General features: G+C 41.4%; 2 protein-coding genes and 2 non-coding genes across 24 annotated transcripts in view; 3 read left to right on the forward strand and 1 right to left on the reverse strand.

Annotated features, from left to right (window-relative positions):
- The window catches only part of LOC128931902 (uncharacterized), a 54,049-nt gene that overhangs the window by 30,556 nt on the left and 287 nt on the right, over positions 1 to 23,206 (reverse strand). The window contains exons 2-4 of the mRNA XM_078370536.1: positions 22,548 to 22,626; positions 20,022 to 20,492; positions 15,550 to 15,648 (exon numbers count right to left, since the gene is read on the reverse strand). Coding sequence (XP_078226662.1) covers positions 20,062 to 20,492; positions 22,548 to 22,626 — 510 coding nt within the window. The 3' untranslated portion in view covers positions 15,550 to 15,648; positions 20,022 to 20,061. The remainder of the gene's footprint in view (positions 1 to 15,549; positions 15,649 to 20,021; positions 20,493 to 22,547; positions 22,627 to 23,206) is intronic.
- TRNAL-AAG (transfer RNA leucine (anticodon AAG)) lies at positions 608 to 689 on the forward strand. Its single transcript has one exon. It is a non-coding gene; the product is annotated as a tRNA-Leu (tRNA).
- TRNAT-UGU (transfer RNA threonine (anticodon UGU)) lies at positions 4,901 to 4,974 on the forward strand. The gene has a single exon. It is a non-coding gene; the product is annotated as a tRNA-Thr (tRNA).
- ZSCAN23 (zinc finger and SCAN domain containing 23) overlaps positions 20,245 to 23,206 on the forward strand; it is a 33,899-nt gene continuing 30,937 nt past the window's right edge. For 17 of the 21 annotated variants that reach the window (XR_013533573.1, XR_013533574.1, XM_078368088.1 and 14 more), the window contains exon 1: positions 20,245 to 20,401. The gene's annotated coding sequence lies outside the window, so the exon portion shown is untranslated. The remainder of the gene's footprint in view (positions 20,402 to 23,206) is intronic. The other 4 variants (XM_054254709.2, XM_054254714.2, XM_054254710.2 and 1 more) reach the window with 1 other exon arrangement.

The raw sequence follows: 23,206 nt of genomic DNA on the forward strand, positions 1-23,206 counted from the left end.
TGGGGTGAGCAGGGACGCATCCTCTTAGGACCTGGAGGGAATGTGATGCCCCGCACCCAACAGAAACTGGCTCTCGCTCTGAATAAAAGTTCGTGAACACATTCAGCAAAAAAAAAAAAAAAAAAAAAAAAGCAGGTTTATTTGCACAGTCCTTTCCACGCCTTCCACAGAAGAAGAAATCACGCGCAGACATACAAACCAGGACGGGAGCTCCTCTGTTTTCTGATGCAGACATGAAAGTGACATCGTGCTCCAGACCCCCAAACGCAGCTGACAAAGCGGAGCCTCGACCTCGGAGTTCTCGGCGTCCCCGCGCCGCGTCGGCCTGTGCGTGGTGATTTCTAATCCAATTCTCAAGAACCGATTCTCTTCGGGTTTGCTGGATGTTCGGTACCGGCTTCCTGTCCCTTCACTCTCAGGTATCAGAAACAGCACGGAGGCAAACGCAGATCTCTCAGCTGCAGGACAAGGGACCGGGACTGGGAACCTATCCGCAGATTTTATCGGAATCATTTGCATAGAAAGGCTCTAAGAAAAAAATAGTAACACGCAGAATAATCTTGTGTCTCTTAAATCATTAAGATGAGATCCAACAGCACAGAAGCGTGGTAGCGTGGCCGAGCGGTCTAAGGCGCTGGATTAAGGCTCCAGTCTCTTCGGGGGCGTGGGTTCGAATCCCACCGCTGCCAGATTTATTGCAAAATGACAGGGATATCTAAAGGTTATTGAGGTTTGCAAGAAAAACATTTTCCACTGCGAGCGCAAGGTAGGTGTTTAATCCTGTTAATAGTAGCTTGAAAACAAAATAGTAGTCATAAAATCAGACTGCCATCAGTTATATCTAAGACTTCATGTCCAGGTGACTATGTTCCTTCTTATGTTTTAAAAATGTTCAAACAAAAAGTGCAACTCACATGATTCAAAACTTCAAAAATTGAAGAGTACATACATAATGACAGACTATTTGAACCCCCACCTCATCCTGCTGGACACACAATTCTGGACCCTCAGGCAACAAATCATATTAAAATCGGGAGTTCCATTCAAGGCGTCGTTTTTGCATATACAAGCCAATAGAACACCATTGCTTTACTCACTATAAATATGCTTTCCAAACCCGTTCTATTACACCTTTCCTTTTTCACTTCTATATGTTGCAAAGGTTCCATGTCAACAAAGAAAGAGCCTCTTCCCTCTTCATTTATCTGCATCGTATTCAGTTTTATGAATAATCTTTATTTCAACAGCTGTTTTTAACAATATAAATACGATTGTAATAAATTAACTCGTCTATCCACATTTCATAAGTGTATGGGATTAGAAAACTTTCTAAAAGTGCAGTTGCTAAATGAAATCATGTGTGTGTCGTGATGATTTTGCTGGCTCTCGTCTTATTCTCCTTCCCTAAATCTTACTAATTTATTCTCCTGTAGGGCTCAGGAAGAACCTGTTTCCTCAACACCCTGACCAGCACCGAACATTGCAATAATGACCATTATCAGTCATTTAGCTCCAGCTAAGCCCCAGATATTGTTATAAATTCTTTACATATATTGAGTCATATAATATTATGACATTGCATGTATTACATATTACCGATGTAAGATGTCATGTTGCATATTACATATTACCCGTGATATGGCATATTACATATTACATATGTAATACATATATGAGCCATGTAATAATCTTCATAATATACAAGGAAGTTCCTATAATCCATCTTTTACAGAAAATTGGAGTTGGGACCAATTGATCACATAATCACAGCATCTAAATCACACAGATTTTAGATGGAGGAATAAGGATGTCAATGCCTGTGACTGAATGACAAATGCTCCAAAAGATATCCATGTTCCAATTCCTGGAATCTCTGTGTATTATCTTATTTTGCACAGACACCTGAAAGAGGGGTCTTCAGAGAAGAAGTTAAAGATGAGGAAATTATCCTGGCTTATCCAAGTGGAGCTCAAATACCATCACAAATGCCGTTAAAAGAGAGAGGCACAAGTGACAGAAGAGGAGAAGGCAATGTGACCACAGGGAAACAGATACAAGTGATGCCACCACAAGCCAAGGAATGCAGGCAGCCACCAGAGGCTGGGAAGAGGCAAGGACATATTTCTCCTGTAGAGCCTCTCGGGGAGCGCAGCGCTGCCAACACCTTTAGTTCAGACCAGTGATACTGATTTCAGACTTTTGGCTTCCAGAACTGTGAGAAAAGAAGTCACTTGTTTTAGCCCACCAAGTTTGTGGTACTGTAATTTGTTACAGAACCTACAGAAAACGAATTCAACATCTTTAAGTGCTATTCGGCAACACTACCATAAACAAATGGTTTTTGTTTTGCTGTTGTTTGCCAATCTGATAGGTTGAAGACATTATTTCACTGTATTTCTATAGTTCGTTTTTGAAGTTTCTCTTACTTCTTACTCCTACATTGCTTGTATCATTACATTAGTTGCACCAACTGGCAACAACAGATTTTGTTGTGTCTGCTGTCAACCTCACCTCAGGCAACAGATAGAAATGAAGAAAATTCACTCTTTGAAACACAAGTTATGAATATTTTCCCCAGTATTATTTGATGTTTTGTCCCTTGGTTTATGGCTTTTTTAGGGGGATGAGGGTACATCCCGGTGGAACTTTTTAAATGTTGTTTAATGTAGTAAATTATGTTAAACTCTCATTGTCTCTGAATTTTGTGCAAAAAAAATTAGTTTTTTGTACCAAAGTTATATAAAATTTTTGTCAGGCAGGCAGCCACCAGAGGCTGGGAAGAGGCAAGGACATATTTCTTCCCTAAAGCCTCTGGAGAGAGCACAGCACATTTCTAGTAATTATAATTGTGAGATTTTTTCATTCTTTACTTTTACAGTTTGCATCTATTGGGAATTTATTTTAGTCTCACAACTTTAAGCTTTTATCTTCCTAGGTGGCTATCCAATTAGCCCAACACGTTTTGAATAATCCACCTATAGACTACTGATTTAAATTACCAACGATTAAAGTCTTAACCATTTTTCCCTCAACTTTTGGGTGTCACAGTTGGGGAAAAAATACTATTTGATTGGCCTAACGATGGTTTGTCACTCTCTGATAATACCTGAGCATGCCATTTACCCAAGGAGTATATGACAGAAGGTTCAAGCGTGGGAATCCAGTGTGTCTGTTGTGTACTATGCTATTTATGAAGCAGCAGAGTCAGCCTCAAACATATTACCAATCCCTGTTAATGTTTTTATAAATATAAATATGGGCTATTTTTAATTTTCTAAAAGTAATACAAAGTTGTAACTAATTTAAGGCTTTATTATTGAATGAGTTGCACTGACTGGTGAAAACAGATTTTGTTGTGTCTGCTGTCAGCCTTATCACAGGCAACGGATAGAAATGAAGGTGTTCCTTTATTTTTAAAATCTGTCTCATAAATTTAATCCCTTATTAAAATTGTGTCTATGGAAGATTCGAAATAATCTACACACTATTATTAGAATAATTAAATTTAATAAGGTCTCTTTATACAGGGTAAATACAAAAATGAACTTTTAAACACCAGTTGAAAACAAGGGCAAGGCGCGGTGACTCACGCCTGTAATCCTAGCACTGTGGGAGACCAAGGCTGGCGGACTCCTTGAGGTCAGGAGTTTGAGATTGGCACGGCCAACATGGTGAAATTCTGTCTCTACCAAAAACACACACAAAAAATTAGCTAGGCGTGGTGGCGTGCACCTGTAATCTCAGCCACTCCGGAGGCTGAGGCACGAGAATCATTTGAACCCAGGAGGTGGAGGTTGCAGCGAGCCAAGATCATGCCACTGCACTCTAGCCTGGTGACAGAATGAGAATCCGTCTCAAAAAAAAAAAAAAAAAAAAAGTAGAAATAAAAAATTTAAGTATAATTTATAATTACATGAACATCAAATTTATCGGAATAAATTAAACAAAAGAACAAATGGAGTGTTATGTCACGCGTATGGATTAAACGTTTCACTGTGTCAAGATGTCAGTTCTCCCTAAAATGTATCTAGTCATCCAAAGGAACCCCAATCTAAACCCAAGATAATTTTTCTTATTGCTTTTGTGGCAAAGAAATGAAGGTGATTTCTGATTTTCATCCTCAGCTCCGTAATTATAAATCTTGGTAGCAACTTCAGACTTAATTGCTCCAACAAGCCATTTTGGAAACAAGATTGAGATTCCAGAGTACATTCGGAAGTTCCCTTTAATTAGCCCTAAATGTAATCCCTAACCTTTCCAAACCCAGAGACACATTCGAACCGATTCCCCTGTCTTGACAAGTGCAGCCCAGAGAAGTAAGATATTATAAAATAGAACTGCCTGGTTCTGAGAGCGTGCTGAGACCAAGTCTACAGAAAAATAAGCCCAGAAGGCAATCTCCAGAGCGATGCTCATACCGGGAAGGGGTTGACGCTCCATCCTCTGCCCTCCAAATCGCTGCCTCCTGAGTGCAAAGGACTGCCAGAGCACCACGGGCCCCAACTCGGTTACCTACAAGTCTCCTGCAGACTTCCTTTGTTAGACACCCACCCCCCACCCCAGGACATGCCAATGGCGAATCATTAAAATGGTAAGGAGTAGTACCTGAAAATGTTGCTTTTGGGAGACTTTATCACATTTGGAAAACCCGAGTAGCCTTGACTTTTACTTGTGGTTATCCTTGGACTAATTGAAGGATTAATGGTACTAATATTTAAACTGCCCGAAACTTTCTCCGCTTGTGTTAGTTCCCAGTGCATCTTACTAAGTAAGCCAAACGTATTTTTGGAGCTTGCGTCTTTTCTCACAGCAAACTGTTCTAGAATGTAGAGATGCTATGCCAAGAACATTTTATTTAAAAGTAGGAATAGGTCCAGCAGCCAGCCTTCCTACACCTGTGGGCTCTATGGCTTAGTTGGTTAAAGCGCCTGTCTTGTAAACAGGAGATCCTGGGTTCGAATCCCAGTAGGGCCTTGGGGCTTTCATTTTCACTAGAAAGCCAGTTCTTCATTAACCCCTACTGTACCTAGATTGTCCACTGTATTCCATATACTGCAAGTTCTAATGCAATAAATTGTAGGTTATGTGAAGGCAAGATTCCCAGCCTCAAAGAAGAAAACGAGAACCGTCTGATAAAGTTATGAATTGAATTCTGGCAACAGATCCTTTTTTTCCCAACAAATATTTATTAAGATTCTCTGTGTTATGCACAGACTCAAAACCTATATAGATGTAGATTATGTCATCTCTAGAATGCAATAATGTTCAGCTGATTTCAGAAGAGTTCATTAAATTAGTATACCACCATAAATTAATAAATCCACCATAAAATAGAGGGGAAATTAGTATATTTGTAGGGTCCTCCTTGCCTTTTGGAGATAACAGGAGGAAAATAACTTTTAAAACCCTGTTAACCTTCTTACAAAATGACCTAGGAACACTTTATAGTGATGGCCAGTTAGAAGCTGTATTTGCCAGAGGCTGGTGCATCTCTGGGGCTGTAACAAAAGTGCTGAAGAAATGCAGCATATTAAGGAAAAATTTCAAACATCCAAAGTGAATAAGGCCAACCTTAGTTGATTAGTTTCGTTTGCGTGTGTCTGCATCTCTCATTATTTTGACCATTAAGCCAGCACAGATTTACTGACTGCCTTCTATGTGCAAGGTACTGCTCCAAGTGCCGGGGGAGTCGGGGTTAGTAGACCTAGCAGTCTCTAACTGTAACAGCCTTGGAGACCTGCCACAGCATTCTGTATGAAGCCAACCTCATGCCAAAGACTGAAGATGGTAGAGATACCAGGGCCTGCCAATTTCTCCCATACCTGGGACCTCCCTAGTGAGGAACTTTTGTTCTAGAGCTCCCCATTGGCTGGCAATGGAAATGTGAAGGAAGTTGGTAGAGCTTAAGCACCAGAAACCAAGGGGCTGCAATGATCATAACAGCCAGCAAGGATGGAGGGGCAAACGGGGCCTGACCAGCACAGCACCGTAGATATCCATATGGGAGCACATAGCCGGGCCGTGAGACTGCTGCTCAATGCCTATAATCAGAAGAAAAGAATGAACAATCAAGAGGCTGAGGGTCGTCACTTCAAATAAGCAAAAGGAAGAAAGAAAGAGAGACAGAGAGAGAGAGAGAGAGAAAGAAAGAAAGAAAGAAAGAAAGAAAGAAAGAAAGAAAGAAAGAAAGAAAGAGAAAGAAAGGAAGGAAGGAAGGAAGGAAGGAAGGAAGGAAGGAAGGAAGGAAGGAAAGAAGGAAGGGAGCCAGGAGCAGTGGCTCACACCTGTAATCCTAGCACTTTGGGAGGCTGAGGTGGGTGGATCACCTGAGGTCAGGAGTTCAAGACCAGCCTGGCCATCATGGTGAAATCCCATCTTAAAGAAATAAAGCTCCAACAGACTTTTATTTTAAATTTTTAGTCTGACACCTGGCTATAGTCACAAGAGTTTTGTTGTTGTTCTTTGGGATTTTTATCGTTACTATGAATTAATTTTGTCAAATGTAAAAACTGGCTTTCGTGAAGCGATGAGGTAGCTTAGCCCCAAAGTGAAGGGGCTGAAACACCATGGCATGTACCAGAAAGCATCTGTTATGAGAAAAGTCGTGGCCAGTTGACCTCCATCAGTTTTTATCACTAACTATCCAAAACTGGCGCAATGGACATGTGAATAAAGTGGCTGAGGTGGCAGAGAGGGCGACTACACAAGGGTAGAGCAGAATAAACTCCCATTTACTAAAGCAGAAATAACAGATGCAGCCTGTAAATGTCCAAAGTGCCAGCAACAGTCAGCAATGCTAAGACTTCCCACAGCGCTATTCCTCAAGGAGGCCAGTCAGCCACTTGGCAGGCTGATAATAACAGAGCCAGTTTACCACGGGCAGGCCAGTGTGTGTTCTCACAGGAATAGACACCCATGCCTGGTATGAGTTTGACATTCCTGTTCATACAGCCTCAGTCAAGACCACTTTCTAGGGATAATTGGGTTCACATGCATGTAATCTCAAGAAAGCTAGTATGTGACCATACAAACTGGCTGGGGACCCACTTCCAGCAAGTCCATAATGATGAGACGCACTGGTCCTATTCCAGACCACGTCATGTAGGAGCACCTGGTCTGACAGAGTTGAACTGGCTGGCTGACGGCACAGCTGCAGCACCAGCTCAGAGGTAACACGGCATTCTCCAGAATGCAATGTGTGTACCACTGAATTAGAGCTCCTAAATGGTGCTGTGTCTCCAGTACGAAGAAAATGTGAGTCCAGGAATCAAAACGTGGAAGCATGATGGCCCATTAATCGTCACTTCCAGTGAAGCACTCGGGAACTTGTGTTTCCCATCCCCACAATCCTGAGCTTGGCAAAGTTAGACTCCTAGTCTCAAAGGCAATGCAGTCTTGTCAGGGGATATAGCCAGAAGCCCATTAGCACACTGGGGTATGTTGGGGGGTGGGAGGCTAGGGGAGGGACAGCAGTGGCGGGGAGGTTGGGGAGGGATAACAATGGGAGAAATGCCTGATGTCGGTGACGGGGGAATGGAGACAGCAAACCACCATGGCATGTGTGTACCTTTGCAACAATCCTGCAAGATCTGCACATGTACCCCAGAACTTAAAGTACAATTTTAAAAAGGCATTTTGGAATCCTTGTGTCCAGGGATCAGAGAGAAGAGAAGCTAGAGCTGTTTTTACATAATGAGGTCAGGGTGGAACACATATGAAGCTCAGATGGGTCACTTAGCTGCCTCTTGATATATCCTTGTTGAGCTGGAGTCACAGATGGACAACCAGACAAGCAGAATAGAACAAATAGAACAAAGAACCAAAAGAAAAAATACTTTTATTTATAAATAAATAGGCCTGAGGATTGGTGCAGAAAAATGAATTATTCAATAATGTGAGAAAATTGAGTGTTCATGCAGGAAAATGCAAATAAAAGTGAACCACTGTCTCATGTCGCACCCTCCGAAAATCTATCCTAAATGTAAAGTATTCGTATATAAAAACACTATTTTAAATTATTAGAAAGTATATTTTAATCTTCCAGGGTTAGAAAAATTTTTCTCAAACAATATCCAAATAGTACAATCCATATAAAAATAAAAATAAATTTAACTAAATTAATCATAAAATCTTTTGTGCCTCATAAGCAAAACAGAGAGATGGGCCTCAAACGGGGATGTCAGAGATGGATCCAGGTTTTATAGAATCTGAATCCTATGTAATCTGGGGGACCCTCTTGAAAAATAGAATACAAAATTATGAATGTATAATTACTACAGATACTCCTGCAGCCTTCATATAAAGAGCTTTTTATAAGTCAATAATAAAAAGACCAACAGTCTAAGAGGAAAGTGTACAACGAAATGAAACCAGTAATTAACAAATGAGGAAATACAAATTGGAAGATTCTCACTAGTAATAGAAAATGCAAATCTTAAAAATCGTATATAAAATTATACCAATAAGACTGGAGTAGTTTTAAAGTCCACTGATATCAAAAGTTGAAGAGGCTACTGCACTCCAGCCTGAGTGACAGAGCCAGACTCCTGTCTCAAAAAAAAAAAAGTCGAAGAGAATGTTGACCAGCAAGAACTCTCACACACTACTAGAAGAAGTATAAGTTGATAGTAATTTAGCAATACCTAGTGCACAGATTTCCAGCTCGCACATCGTGGCACATAGTTGGGCTATGAATGTGTGACGGGTTGTTGCTGAGATACTGGTCTCCTTAGAGTGGCCACGCAAGACCAAGGGAAGTGAATAGCCATAGTTCTGGCTGCTTCCAGCCACAGGCAGCTTTATACATCAATCCCAGTTTGTTATACAATTATCACTTACTTACATACCATGAGACGAGAAGGACTGAGAATAACTAAGTGAATTCTTAGTTGCAAACATCAGAATCCACTCTATGGATGAAATAGTATAAGAATTTATTAAAGAATATCAGTTGGGCCAGGCGCGGTGGCTCACGCCTATAATCCCAGCACTCTGGGAGGCAGAGGCGGGTGGATCACAAGGTCAAGAGATCGAGACCATCCTGGTCAACTAGGTGAAACCCCGTCTCTATTAAAAATACAAAAATTAGCTGGGCATGGTGGCATGTGCCTGTAGTCCCAGCTACTCGGGAGGCTGAGGCAGGAGAACTGCTTGAACCCAGAAGGTGGAGGTTGTGGTGAGCTGAGATCGTGCCATTGCACTCCAGTCTGGGTAACAACAGCAAAACTCAAAAAAAAAAAAAAAAAAAAAAAAAGAATATCAGTTGATTTAGAGTCTCCTGAAAGGTCAGAGAAACACTAGAATTATTTGGGAAAAATGCCCAAATTTCACTCCCAGACTGATCATACAAGCAATCCCACGACAGTGGATAATTATCATTTTCAATATGAGCATGAAACACAGGGCACTACAGCATCGATCTTGGTCAATTTTGCTTCTAAAGGTTCTGAACATGCCCACACTGCTACACTCACTTACAGAATTCTGCACAGCATCCCCTTCCTCGCAGTGCTCTCTTCTAAACTGACGTTTTTCATGACTACGTCTTATTAGCAAAATCTATGTTACATGCCTGCTCACCATCTTCAGCGGAAGTTAAAAAATGAGTTTTTCTAGCACCTATTTTAAAGAGGCAGGAGTTATAGTGGGGAAAAGTCACAGCTATAGAAAGGGTGCCCCGGCCGGGCACAGTGGCTCACGCCTGTAATCCCAGCACTTTGGGAGGCCGAGGCGGATGGATCACGAGGTCAAGAGATCGAGACTATCCTGGTTAACATGGTGAAACCCCGTCTCTACTAAAACTACAAAACTTAGCAGGGCACGGTGGCGCGTGCCTGTAATCCCAGCTACTCAGGAGGCTGAGGCAGGAGAACTGCCTGAACCCAGGAGATGGAGGTTGTGGTGAGCCGAGATCGCACCATTGCACTCCAGCCTGGGTAACGAGCGAAACTCCGCCCCCCCCCAAAAAAAAAAGAAAAAGAAAGAAAGGGTGCCCCAAATATTTTGGGTAGCCACAAATATGTCAAATATTTACAACATCCAATAAAGAGAAACATACCCCACTAGCAATTTCGCTACTGGGTAAATGTCATTTAACAAAAGCTAAATGCACTAGTGAGGTTCTCACACATGCACAATCGTCCAGGCCTCAAGGAACCGACGTGGACTTTGTCTCCAGCGACGTGCAGCTGGATGCACGCTCAGAAGTGAGGTGGCCCTGCCAGGAGTCCTGCGGCTGCCGGCTGCTCTGGGTGCTCAGTGTCCAGAGAGGAGGATGGGGAGGAGTTTGTGCAGAACAGGAACCACGCCCCAGAACTTCTTTTATTCTGCGTTAGCTTTTGTGTCGTAAAATAAAACACAGGTAACGTAACAGAAAAAAGATCTTAAAATGGTGAACTTGAATCAAAGGTAAACACCCTTTAACCATCAGCGAGAGAGAAAAGTTTGTCAGCTGACCTAGAAGCCCATCAATTGCCCCAGCTCAACAATAAATTCTTCCCTTTTTAAAATGAAAATCAACCACATCCTGACTTTTGCTGTCATCACTTCTTTGTTCTATTTTATATTTTCATCATCCAAAATTTAGTTTTACTTTTAAAAATGGTTTTTGCTCTCATTTATTCTATAGATTCTCCTTTTAAATCAATATTGTGTGGTAGAGTTTCCTGTTACTTGCATTTTGTGGATTGTAGCCAAACGTACAGTTTCACATTCATCTTTATTACCTGTATTTTCTAGACATTTGTAGTTTGGTATAGAGATCTGCAGCTATTCAGTTTTCTTCCCGTGAGGTTTGGTGGTACTATATCATGTTTTTCACCAAGAGGTTTGCAGCTATTCAGTTTTTTTCCTGGGAGGCGGAGGTTGCAGTGAGCCGAGATCGTCCCACTGCACTCCAGCTTGGCGACAGTGCAAGACTCCGTCTCAAAAAAAAAAAAAAAAAAAAAGGAAATGTGTTGTGATTAACACCTTAATAATTTATCTGAGATGGTGCTTCAGAGAGAGATGGTATGAGTGAAGGGGAGGAAAGAGCATCTGTTATACACTAAGCTACCGTGTGGCCTTGGGCAAGTTGCCTACACTTTCTTGGGCCTTAGATTCCTCATCTATGAATTATGGGATTAGATGTATAATCTCTGTATGACCCCTTCCACCTTCTACAATTAAGTGATTTTTGTGAAAGCCATCGTGCTTCTATATTTCAGTCCTCAGCCTGACATTCAATAGTCTCCTCCACAAATTGGTCCCAGCATTTCAGATGTTTTTTTCTGTGTTATCCTACATGCGCTGTGCACTCCTATTACACTGACCTCACTCTCCCCAGCCACCCTGTGTACACTGGAGCTTCCATGCCTTTTTCTTCCATTTCTCCCCCTTTACACCCAGAATGCCCTCTTTGTTGTTTCCCCAGCCAGATTTTATTTTATTTTTTTGTCTTCTTAGGTTTATTTCCTAAACCTTTTATTTTCCTTTGGATTCAGAAGGTACATGTGCAGTTTTATTACATGACTATATTGCAAAATGGCGTTTGTCTTCTAGTGCACCCATTACCCACAGAGTGACCATCGTACCAAAGGAGTGATTTGTCAGCCCTCACTCCTGTTCCAGCCCCCCGGCCCCCAGTTTGTAGTCCCCAGTGTCTATTGTTTCCATCTTTATGTCCATAGGTACCGATTGTTTAGCTCCCACTTGCAAATGAGAACATGTGGTATTTGATTTTCTGTTTCCGATTCATTTTGCTCAGGATAATGGCCTCCAGCTTCACCCGTGTTGTTGCACAGGGCATGATTTTGTTCTTTTTTGGTAGCTATGCAGTATTTCATGCTTGTCGGCTGCTTGGATGTCTTCTTTTGAGAAATGTCGGTTCATGTCCTTTGCCCACTTTTTAATGCAGTCTTTTTTTGTTTTGTTTTCTTGTTGAGTTGTTTGAGTTCCCTGCAGATTCCAGATATTAGTCCTTTGTCAGAGGCATAATGCAGATTTTTCTCCCATCCTGTGGATTGCCTGTTTACCTCGTGATCTGTCCACCTTGGTCTCCCAAACTGCTGGGATTACAGGTGTGAGCCGCTGTGCTGGCCTTATACTAACCAGATTTTACAAATGTCTTACCATAACCCCAGTTAGAATAAACAAGCTTTCTGAATGCTGAACCTCCTAGAGGCTGTGTAGCAGTATCACTAAATGTGTCACTAAAATGGGCTTGGGTGAAATGTTAGTGATGCTGTTGCACCCTTACCCTATGTGCTTTCAGTTAACTTGATGACAATTGGGTTTGCCTTCTGAAAATAAGATATCGCTTCTTGAGAAAGAGAAGAGCAATCCCTTTCTGGAGATATTGGAAAATGCTAGTACTCAGGGAGGCATTGGTCTCCTCATGCAAGGAGGGAGCCTGAGATGCTGACACAGACATACATAAGGCTGCAATGAGAGTCAGAGGATGATCCTTTCTAGATTGTGTTCTATCAATTGCTGCTGCCACCGTACACTACACATCCAGGTAGGATAGACCCAAGAGGAAGTGCTCCTTGTTCAGGCATCCTTATTTTAGCGAGTGCAGAAAAAATAAGATGGGCTGAACCTCAAGAGGAATTCTGAGATACCAAAACAAAGTGGAGTGCAATGCAAATAAAAAGATAACTAGAAACTTGACTGGATTAAAAGACAGGTAGCAAGGCCCAAAGCAGGGAAGGCCACAAATGACAAGAGGATGGTATACCCCAGGATGGATGAACTAGAGAAATATTCTTCTTTAGCATGGCTCCCATATGGGTGTTAATTTATTTTAGGCACTGAGTGACTCTGAGGACATTAGCTATCATTTTTGTTGAGTCTAATCCTACCATGTTAATAATGGAGCTATCATTTTCATGTAATTAGCCAGATACCTACAAGTGAACAGACCTTGAACTTTCTCTATGTTTCTGAGAGAGGGCTTAAACCTCCAAATGTGACACCCTTGAAGGGTAAATCAAGCTATGGACACTTAAGATGCTGGGATGATGATACAGTATTTTGAACACTGTAATTTGCCGAATGTCTGTTGAACCACCTGATGCAATGCCAACTTGTGCCTCCTCTCTTACTCTTTTTTTGTACTTTTTCTTCCCTTATATTCAGCTCTCTTTGTTCTTTTAACTGTTGTCCCTTTTTTTCTGATCACCTACATTTTTTCTTCCACAAAAGCATCATTTCTTTATAAGTCCTCACGCTGTTCCCACTAAAGGTATTTCCCAGATATTAGTTCTTGCAGGGAGGAAGCAGAGACAGTGGGTTCAATTCGAGGTGATGGGATCACATTTTTAAAAAAGGCAAGAAAACCCTGGTAGGGAGTCAAAGCATAAGCCCCTGAATCAGACTTTAGAGTAGCTATTACTAACTGTAAGCACCCTACATCAGACTTTAGAGTAGCTATTACTAACCGTAAGCACCCCACACCAGACTTTAGAGTAGTTATTACTAACCATAAGCCCCCTACACCAGACTTTAGAGTAGCTACTACTAACCATAAGCACCCCACACCAGACTTTAGAGTAGCTACTACTAACCATAAGCACCCCACACCAGACTTTAGAGTAGCCATTACTAACCATAAGCACCCTACACCAGACTTTAGAGTAGCTATTACTAACCAAAAGCACCCCACACCAGACTTTAGAGTAGCTATTACTAACCATAAGCATCCTACACCAGACTTTAGAGTAGCTATTACTAACCATAAGCACCCCACACCAGACTTTAGAGTAGCTATTACCAACCGTAAGCACCCCACACCAGACTTTAGAGTAGCTATTACTAACCATAAGCACCCCACACCAGACTTTAGAGTAGCTATTACTAACCATAAGCACCCCACACCAGACTTTAGAGTAGCCATTACTAACCATAAGCACCCCACACCAGACTTTAGAGTAGCTACTACTAACCATAAGCACCCCACATCAGACTTTAGAGTAGCTATTACTAACCATAAGCCCCCTACATCAGACTTTAGAGTAGCTATTACTAACCGTAAGCCCCCTACATCAGACTTTAGAGTAGCTACTACTAACCAAAAGCATCCTACACCAGACTTTAGAGTAGCTATTACTAACCATAAGCACCCTACACCAGACTTTAGAGTAGCTATTACTAACCATAAGCACCCCACACCAGACTTTAGAGTAGCCATTACTAACCATAAGCACCCCACACCAGACTTTAGAGTAGCTACTACTAACCATAAGCACCCCACACCAGACTTTAGAGTAGCTATTACTAACCATAAGCCCCCTACACCAGACTTTAGAGTAGCCATTACTAACCATAAGCACCCCACACCAGACTTTAGAGTAGCTACTACTAACCATAAGCACCCCACACCAGACTTTAGAGTAGTTATTACTAACCATAAGCACCCCACACCAGACTTTAGAGTAGCTATTACTAACCATAAGCCCCCTACATCAGACTTTAGAGTAGCTACTACTAACCATAAGCACCCCACATCAGACTTTAGAGTAGCTATTACTAACCATAAGCCCCCTACACCAGACTTTAGAGTAGCCATTACTAACCATAAGCACCCCACACCAGACTTTAGAGTAGCTACTACTAACCATAAGCACCCCACACCAGACTTTAGAGTAGCTATTACTAACCATAAGCCCCCTACACCAGACTTTAGAGTAGCTATTACTAACCATAAGCCCCCTACATCAGACTTTAGAGTAGCTATTACTAACCATAAGCACCCCACACCAGACTTTAGAGTAGCTATTACTAACCATAAGCCCCCTACACCAGACTTTAGAGTAGCCATTACCAACCGTAAGCCCCCTACACCAGACTTTAGAGTAGCTACTACTAACCATAAGCCCCCTACACCAGACTTTAGAGTAGCCATTACCAACCGTAAGCCCCCTACACCAGACTTTAGAGTAGCTACTACTAACCATAAGCCCCCCACACCAGACTTTAGAGTAGCCATTACCAACCGTAAGCCCCCTACACCAGACTTTAGAGTAGCTATTACTAACCATAAGCCCCCTACACCAGACTTTAGAGTAGCTATTACCAACCGTAAGCACCCCACACCAGACTTTAGAGTAGCTACTACTAACCATAAGCACCCCACACCAGACTTTAGAGTAGCTATTACCAACCGTAAGCACCCTACATCAGACTTTAGAGTAGCTATTACTAACAGCTTACATAAACAAGGTCCAAAGGTAGATAGTTTGAGGTTGTTGCTTTTGCTCTATAGGATCATCAGGGATCTATGTCCCTTTCACCTTGTCACTGTCCTCCAGATACAGCTTCTCCTTCCATGGCTGCTGAAGCACTGGCCATCAATTCTACATTCTAGTCAGCAGGAAGAGCAAAAATATGGACTCCTCGGGCTAAGTCAGCATTTTTCAAGGAGCCTTCTCAAAATGCACAGATTCTTACATCTAGTTAGCCAGAATTTACTGTGCTACAAAGTTAATTGAGAAATGTAATCTTCCTTTCAGGTGCCAGTGTACAAGATAAAAATTGCAATGTTTATCTGGTTAAAAAGGAGAGAATACTTACTTATTATGCAAACAGTCTCTGCCCTAGTCCCAAATAAAGGTATAACATTTCAAGTTCCGAAGTGCAGGAACCAACCCTTAATAAATGTGTGATGAAGATCTGTAAATAAACAAATGAATGAGAGAATGAGTACAAGGAACAGAATCAGAACTGAGAGATTCAACGGCGTTTCAGTGAATAGTAGGAAGGCGGGGGAGGGGGTATAAAGCAAGAGGGAAAAGAGGACGTGAGGAAGAAGAACAGATAAATCTCTGAGTCAGAAGTCCCTAATACATCATGCTTTTTAAATAATAGTATTAAAAGCTTTAGTTAAAAATGCAGTTTAACTCTGCTTTGAAGTGATGTCAAAAGATATTTTTATTTTATATATTTATTTTTGGAGACAGTCTCACTATTACCCAGGCTGGAGTGCAGTGGGGCGATGTGGGCTCACTGCAACCTCTGCCTCCCAGTTTTTAAGTGATTCTCGTGCCTCAGCCCCTCAAGTAGCTGGGACTACAGGTGTGCACCACCATGTCCTGCTAATTTTTTGTATTTTTAATAGAGATGGGGTTTCATCATGTTGGCCAGGATGGTCTCAAACTCCTGACCTCAAGTGATACACCCACTACTACTAGAAAAAAACTTATCCCTAATTTAAGAATATTTTTATTTCCTCAAATCATCTATTTAGCGTGATTGATAGATATATTATTTTTGTCAGTGTACTTAGAATTTTATGACTTGGTACATTTTCATTAATCACTCTTATTTTAAAAATTACTCCATGTTACTGCATAATTATACTTATTACCTTATGGTCTATATAATACTTTTAGGTCACTTTAGGCTTCATACATACATATGTGTGTGTGTCTGTATGTATGTACATACACACAGTCATGTGTTAACAACAGGGATACATTCTGAGAAATGCATCATTAAGCAATTTCGTCATTGTTTGAACATCATAGAAAGTACTTACACAATCCTAGATATAACCTACTACTCACCGAGGCTATATAGTATGACCTGTTTTCCTAGGCTACAAACATGTACAGCCTATTGCTGTACTGAATACTGTAGGCAGTTTAACAATGGTAATTATCTGTATATCTAAACATATCGAAAAATAGCAAAGGTACAGTAAAAATATGGTATGAAAGATTTTAAAATAGTGAACCTGTATAGGGCAACTCTGTTACAACCTTATAAGGCTCCTGTCTTATATGTAGCCCATTATTGACCAAAACATTGTTAATCACAGCACATAACCTGTATAGACAGGGCCACTTCTATCTCCATTTGGGATACATTTCACAAAAGGTGAAATAGCTGAGTAAAAAGATTGTCATATATGCTTAAGCATTACTAATAACCACACTTTTGTCTAATGGACACTGCTAACCTTGTAACCAAAGAAATGGCATCTTTAAGATCTACATGGGCCTGGTGCAGTGGCTCACACCTGTAATCCCAACACTTTGGGAGGCCAAAGTGGGTGGATCACCGGAGGTCAGGAGTTTGAGACCAGCCTGGTCAAGATGGTGAAACCCTGCCTCTACTAAAAATACAAAAATTAGCCAGGTGTAGTGGTGGGCACTTGTAATCGAAGCTACTCGGGAGGCTGAGGAAGGAGAATCACTTGAACCTGGGAGGTGGATTTGCAGTGAGCTGAGTTCACACCATTGTTCTCCAGCCTAGGCAAAAAGATCCACATGTAACGGTACCTGGTTAACTAACCTCTCAAAGCCAAGGGAGCTAGCAAATCAGGAAACCTGGATATGAGTCCTGGGTCTCTGACCTCAACAACACACTTTATTTATCTGAGGTCTGGTTGTTTCAACTCTAAAATGAGTGGTTTGCATATTTTTAAAAAAATAAAATATGCATATATTTAAAAATACATAGCAATATATGTACAGTGAAATGATATATTACAAAGCAAAACCACACATATAACCACTACCAAAGTCAAGAAACAGAACCGTTACCAGTGCCCCAGAAGCCCCCAGTTGTGCTCCCTGCTAAGCTCTAATTCTTGCCTCCTCACTGTTGTGACTTCTAACATCAGATATTATTTTTTCCTGTTCTGAGCCTTATACAAATGAAATAATGAAGTATGTGTGTTTTGTCTTCTTTTACTTGCTATTGTGTCTTTTACTGTTATGTTTGTGAAGTTTATCAGCATAGTCTACAGTGTAGTTTATTCATTTTCATTATTATATAGTATTCAGTTGTCTGAATAAACTTTTTTTTTAAATCCATCCTACTGTTAACGGACATTACGGTTCTTTCCAGTTTAAAGCAATTACCCAAAAACACTTCTAAGACATGTCATTAGATGCAGGCACATATGCACTTCTAGTGGCTGGGTCACAGAATATTCATACATTCAACTTTAGTAGATATGCCAGAGTTTTCTTGAAATGGTTTCACCGGTGTACACTCTCATGAAAAATGTATGGAAGTTCCCACTGTTTCATAATCCTTGCTGAAATTCAGCACTGTGAATCCATTTCCAGCAGGGATTTCAGCATTGAGTTTGTGATACCTCAGGAATACCCAAGGACCTATGGTATTGGCAATATGTAAAAGGCTGAAAACAGACAGTTCATCAGGCTGTGTGAAAACAGGCGCTCTCACACTTTAGAGAGTACAAAATAACACCCTACACAGGTCTCTCTCTTATTGTTTATTGCCGCAGTATTTGTTAAAGCAAAACACTGGAAGCAACCCAAATACCCACCCCTAAGAGACTGGTTAAAAAATTATGATACATCTACACATTATACGCAGGTGTGGAAAAAAAAGAGGACTACTTCTAGAAATAGATTTAGGACATTTCTAAGCTCTTCTGTTAGGTGATAAAGAAAGGCATGAAAGAATGTATATAATCTAACTTATGGGGTTAAAAAGGTAAATAGTTTTATAAGAAAAAAGTAAGGAAGGGAGGAGGGAAAGAAGGAGAGGATAAATAAATAATGAAAATGAGATATGAGTATATGGGGTCAAGGGAGTAGGGATGGAAGCAGAACTCTTCTACACCTTTTTATATAATGTGGATTTTGAATTAAGTAAATTTTTTGAATTTTCAAAAAAGAATTAAAAAGGGATGAAAGCAAAGCCTGAAATGGAATATAAACAGAAGCCAGTGATCCTAACTGTAAATAATTTATAATATAACCATACAGAGAAAAGAAATAATTCAAGTAAGGTATTTATCCAGTTCTTTGACTATACTCCCTTAACAGGATATAATTTAAAAACAAAAGAAGCAAAGACATTTTGAACTCTATCAGTAGATATGTCATTGCTAGTGATATATTGGTATTATAATCTTCAAACTTTTTTTTTTTTGAGATGGAGTTTCGCTCTTGTTGCCCAGGCTGGAGTGCAATAGCTCCATCTCAGCTCACTGCAACCTCCACCTCCTGGGTTCAAGCCATTCTCCTGCCTCAGCCTCCCCAGTAGCTGGGATTACAGGCCTGTGCCACCCATGCCCAGCTACTTTTGTGGGGTTTTTTTCTTACTAGAGACGGGGTTTTTCCATGTTGGTCAGGTTGGTCTTGAACTCCTGACCTCAGGTGATCTGCCCGCCTCGGCCTCCCAAAGTGCTGGGATTACAGGCTTGAGCCACAGCACCCAGCTGAAACTATTTTGTTTATAAGATAGAGTAAATTGAGTGAATTTCTTTATGTTGCTGGGAGCCAGAGTTTTCACAGTGGGGGAAAAGAAAGAAAAACGTGCAACGGTGAAAAATGAAAAGGAATTCTGTGGAGTTGTTTTTAAACAGAAAGCATCTTATAAAATCCTCCATATTTTATATATATATATATATGGATATATGGATATATATATGGATATGTATATATATGGAATGTGTGTGTGTGTGTGTGTGTGTGTGTATTCTAGCTCTTGCCCACTGACAGGGCCTAGAGGCAATAATATATCCTAGTAGTGATGAGGTTATTCATTGCCCAAAATCCAGATCTTGGTTTCTGTGTCCCATTTTTCACTAGTAAGTACTGTGGCTTCATAAAGCAATGGCAATTCCAGGTTTAGGGTAGGAATAGTATGAAATGAGACTGAAATATCTTACGTGAGAAAGTGAAGTGCAAAAAAACTGTTGGGAACTTATCAAAGGACATAGAAACCTGTTTGAGGCAAAGAAAGAAAGAGAAGGAAGGATGGAAGGGAGGGAAAGAGCAAGAGAAGGAAGGAAGGAAGGAAGGAAGGAAGGCAGGGAGGGAGGGAGGGAGGGAAGGAAGGAAGGAAAACTGTTTCAAAGGGCTCCAACAGACCAAATTTTAAATAATTTAAGCATCAACATAATGACAGTAACTGTTTATAACAGTGAATTTTAAAAGAATCCATTAGTTCATCGTGATAAAATGAGACAGTAGGGAAAGGTATTCTTTGCAGGAAATGGCAACTAATAAACGTAGCAACGTGCCTCCGTTTCCTCCATTGTGAAATGGAGGTAGCCGTACCTAACTGGGGGCCGTCTGGCAGAGTGTGAATTAACACGTGTTACAACGCGACGTTAGCCGTTATTACACTGCCGCCTGGAACACGGTCACCCAGCATCTCACTGCGCCTGCAGACGGGGACGCACGGCCACGGGGGCGACGAAACCTCCGGCCTCCCTGAAGGGACGCAGCCCGAGCCCGCCTTCCGCCGAGAACCCGCCGCGGTGACGCACTTCCGGCCTTTGTCGCGTCTCCTCCGGGCTGCTGCTGTCGGGGATTCAGAGGCGTCGTGACCTGCGCTAGGTGGCGTCTCCTCTCGCAGATGCCTCGCTGAGCCTCGGAGTCGGGCTGTAGCTGAGGGGCCTCGGAACGGCCGGTCTGTGCGCCGCGACCCGGACTGGGTATGGGGATTGGCGGCAGGGGCTTCTCGGTCGGAGATGGGCCGGGCAGGCGAGGGCGGAGGGGGTTTCTCCGGAGCCTGGACGGGCCTTGCTCACCGGGTCAGCGTCGTGGCTCCTCCCCTTTCCTCCACCCCATTTCTGATCCTGAGTTCGTCAGCCTTTCAGCCCTGGTACTGGTGGCACTCTCAGCTCTCCCTGTCTGCATCTTAGGATCCGACAGATTCGGATATGAAGAAATGTGTGTATTTTCCAATGTCGTCTTCTGTACTGTGGACTTATTTTAAAGAATACACAGAGATCGTTTTAAAAGATGCCACAGCCTTTCTTAGTCTTGCTGCTATCGATTTTTTTCTAAAAGAATAAATAGTATTTACTATGTGCCAGCCCAGCACTGTTCTAAGCACTTCCCAAATATTATCTGTTTCTCATAACAGTAAGATAGGCACTGTTATTATGAAGACTATGCCCCACCTCCCTGTCCTGCCCTGTCCTGTCTTTTTAAAATTAAGCTACAAGAATAAAATGAAGTTAAGTAACTTGCCCAAGGTTATTAAAGCTAGTAAGGGCTGTAGGAAGGATTCATATCCAGGCACTGTGGCTCCAGAGTCCGTTTTCTTAAAACCTTTGCTATGCTCACTCCACTCTGTTTCCGTATTAGCTTTATAGCCATAACCTAGGAGATTAACTTGGCTCATTTGAATCCTGTCCTTCTTTTGGACCTCAGTAGTCCTGGGTTTCTAGTTAGGATTTAATTGGAGAGGAGAATATATCTGAAGACACATATATCTTTCAGTGTGTCTGCAAACCTGATAAAACAGCCATTTTATTGATTTGTGTGCTTGTTTTTGCCTACTCATCTTGTTCTTTGGGCAATAGAAAAGATTACAGTCTTGGTCCTAAGGGAAGGTAGCAACTATTAATTAAGCCACCATTGTACCAAAATTGTACATTAGCTCATTAAAAGATTAATTTGCATGTTTATATGCAAGGCCAGGCTTTGTGCAAAAAAATACTTTCTGTGCATTATCTCATTTAATATTCTCAAGTTGGCAAGGTAGTTGTTGTCCTCATTTCATATATGAGCTTGAGGCTTAGAAAAATCAAGTAACTTGCCCAAGATCACTGTGTTAGAATTTACAACTGGCGGCCCTGGTGGCTCATGCCTGTAATTCCAGCACTTTGGGAGGCTGAGGTGGGCGGATCACCTGAAGTCAGAAGTTTGAGACCAGCCTGACCTATATTGTGAAACTCCATCTCCACTAAAAATACAAAAAGTAGCCAGGAGTGGTGGTGGCATCTGTAATCCCAACTACTCAGGAGGCTGAGGCAGGAGGATTGCTTGAACTTGGGAGGCGGAGGTTACAATGAGCCGAGATCCTGCCACTGCACTCCTGCCTGGGCAACAGAGCAAGACTCCATCTCAAAAGAAAAAAAAAATTCATAACCATATCTGCTGTGTTCTTTGCTACCTGATACTACCTTCCGCTTATCTAAGTTAAATAAAATATATGGGCTTATATCAACTCTATGTATGTGTGCTCATGTGTATACATGTGTATGTATGATTGCAAATTTATGGAAAAGGAAAAGGACACATTCCAGTCTTTAAGACTGATTATTTTGGGGTAGTAGAACTTGGTGAAAGAATTATATATTCCGCTCTACTTTTTGGATTAAAAAATGGTTCTGAAGAGAAGTAATGATACAAGATGAATTGTGACTGATGTGAAATGTATGACTCATACAGTACATGACAAATGAGTGGGCAGGAGGAGGAGAGTGAGCTGAAATGGGTAAAGAAGACTTCAGAGAGGATGTGCGATTTGAATCAAGCTGCAGAGATTGGGTAGGGTTTGAATAAGGGCAGAAGGCAAGAGCAAGGTCATAGCACAGGGATGAGAAAAGCCTGATTAGAATAGTGAGAAGGAAATCCTGACTGGAGCTGAGAGTTCTGCTTGTGGAATAGAGGAAAGCAACAGTGGAGCCAGACAACAGAAGCTAAAGGTCTGAATGGTTTTAAGCTGTGCTTGAGAGTTTGGGAATTCATCCAATTAGTGAGAAGCCAGAGATGGTGTCAGCAGAGGTGAGGGTTGTGGGGTGTATGGTGATAAAGTCACATTTGTATTGTGTGCTGCTTAGTCTTCACCTACATGCATGTCCTTGGTAAAGAGCATCCTTCCAATGAGGATGATGGTAGATTTGGGGGTGTTGAGCTTGCTGAGGCCCTAGGGGGAACCAACTTTAAAATGCAGATTATTGTGCTAATTATATACTTGGCATATACACTGAGGTTGTGATCCTGAATTGGAAATTAGGAACTCTATGTTTGTGACCGGGAAGGCAGGATTATAAAAAACTGGGGAAGCCTTTTGGAGACACCGTGTTCAAAGAAAAACTCAGATGTGCTGGTTCAAGGATCTGGGTAATAAGGCCACAAGATAAAAGCAAAATCAGTTGAAGGAAAGCAAAAAATGAACCCAGGGTATACAGAGAAAATAGGGAAATTTATATTTGGGAAAGTGAATATTTGAAACACCACATCCCAGCAAGGAATTTTTCTGGGCAGAACCCTAAGCTTCAGCTGCAGTCTTTGAATAGAAAAGCTTTGACTTGGAAACCAAGAGGCATGAGTGGTAAATAAGAAAAGACATTTTTCAGAGCCTAGAAAGTTGAGAAAAACAAGAAAGCATGAGTGACTGTTTCATCCTGTGAATCTACGGTATGTTTACTGACTAATGTGAGAGGACATATTCTGCATTTAGCTATTTGATATTTGTACCACAAAACTTTCTTACCCTATAACAA

Source organism: Callithrix jacchus, chromosome 4 (genome assembly GCF_049354715.1).
Source record: "Callithrix jacchus isolate 240 chromosome 4, calJac240_pri, whole genome shotgun sequence".
Lineage (NCBI taxonomy): Eukaryota > Metazoa > Chordata > Mammalia > Primates > Cebidae > Callithrix > Callithrix jacchus.